A 1,357-nucleotide genomic window follows, 5' to 3' on the forward strand; every position below is an offset into this window, starting at 1 on the left:
GAAAAAATCTTTCATTCCTTTAGAGACAGCATGAAAAGTCAGCTGAGTACAAAACATAGAGAGGAAAACAAGAAGAAAAGGGACAAGAAGAGAGGGACACAACCTAGAACAGATAATGGATGTCTATTCTATTAACATATCTACATCTGGAGAATGGGGCTGTTTGATGTGTCTTCTCCATTCAGAGGGCCCCCCTGCCTGTCTTTGCCTAGGGCCTAAAGTTTCCTAAATCCGCCCCTGATAGGAGCATTAAGTTCTATGCCTTCCACCTCTGTTCTCTGTGTGACACCTGCTAATGTTCAGATGTTTGGTTTTATAACTGAGTGCTGCAGCCATTCGCAGCCATTTTTTTTGTAGTTCTTTTCCAGAAGGCTGTAGTCCTAATTTAACCCATCATTCACGCCTGTGTCTGTAAGGCTGTCTGAATTCAGCGCAGCAGTCTGGCTCCTCCCTACCCTGATAGGGCTGACCCCCAGGTCAGCAGAAAGCAGCTGGGATCAGGAGAAAGGAGGGTTGGTGCTGTCAAACACTCTCTGACAAATTCAGCTCCTCCATCATCTAATGAACTGAGCTTTAATATTACTACTTCCAACCTTTTGTGACTGAATGTTTTATTTTTCATAAATCACGGTTACCTCCTATAAGCATGGTGCAAATGGAGAAGATCTTCTCTGAATCCGTGTTGGCAGAAACGTTCCCGAAGCCCACGCTGGTCAGGCTGCTCAGAGCAAAGTAGAGGGCGGTCACATAGCTGCTACGGGTCGACGGGCCGCCAAGCACCTTCAGCTCCCCCGTTTCTGAGATGTTCCCGTAATTCTGGCTGGAGTTCAGGGCTCCTCGTCCTGTGACCTCTGACCCTGTGACGTTCCACTGAGAGCTGTTGGCTGGAAGGCTGCTCACTGTGGCCGGGACAGGCGTCGACAGAGAGGACAGGAAGTAAGGGGTGCCCAAGCGCTTCGCCAGCTCATAGAGCCAACCTGAGGGGAGAGAAGGAAAACAAACACTGAATAAAGCTCTTTAAACTTTCCTCCATTTGACTTAGAATACAGAGTTAAACAAACATCATCCTGAGGGCAGTGGAGTTATTTGGTCACTGGAGACGAATTTCTCTTTTCATTTTTCTCTAAAATAGTTAGTAAAATTAAAAACTATTGTAACAATTAAAGTCTTTTTTTTAAATGACTCAGAGTTTTCTCTTGACTTTCAAGCATCCAGCATCCTGAGGTGAGGGAAGCGTTTTCATGTTAGTTTGACTTTCAAGCATCCAGCATCCTGAGGTGAGGGAAGCGTTTTCATGTTAGTTTGATGTTCAGTATCCCTGGCAGCCTGTCAGGAGATCCTTTAAGGCCGGGCGTCC

General features: G+C 46.1%; 1 protein-coding gene across 1 annotated transcript in view; it reads right to left on the bottom strand.

Annotated features, from left to right (window-relative positions):
- LOC107101342 (potassium voltage-gated channel subfamily H member 3-like) overlaps window positions 1–1,357 on the bottom strand; it is a gene marked incomplete at its 3' end in the record, with an annotated part of 99,710 nt that overhangs the window by 7,703 nt on the left and 90,650 nt on the right. Inside the window, exon 5 of the mRNA XM_015400219.1 lies at window positions 636–977. Within this exon, the coding sequence (XP_015255705.1) occupies window positions 636–977 (342 nt within the window). The remainder of the gene's footprint in view (window positions 1–635; window positions 978–1,357) is intronic.

The sequence above is a fragment of the Cyprinodon variegatus genome, unplaced genomic scaffold (assembly GCF_000732505.1).
Source record: "Cyprinodon variegatus isolate N-32 unplaced genomic scaffold, C_variegatus-1.0 Scaffold1083, whole genome shotgun sequence".
NCBI classification, from domain to species: Eukaryota; Metazoa; Chordata; class Actinopteri; order Cyprinodontiformes; family Cyprinodontidae; genus Cyprinodon; species Cyprinodon variegatus.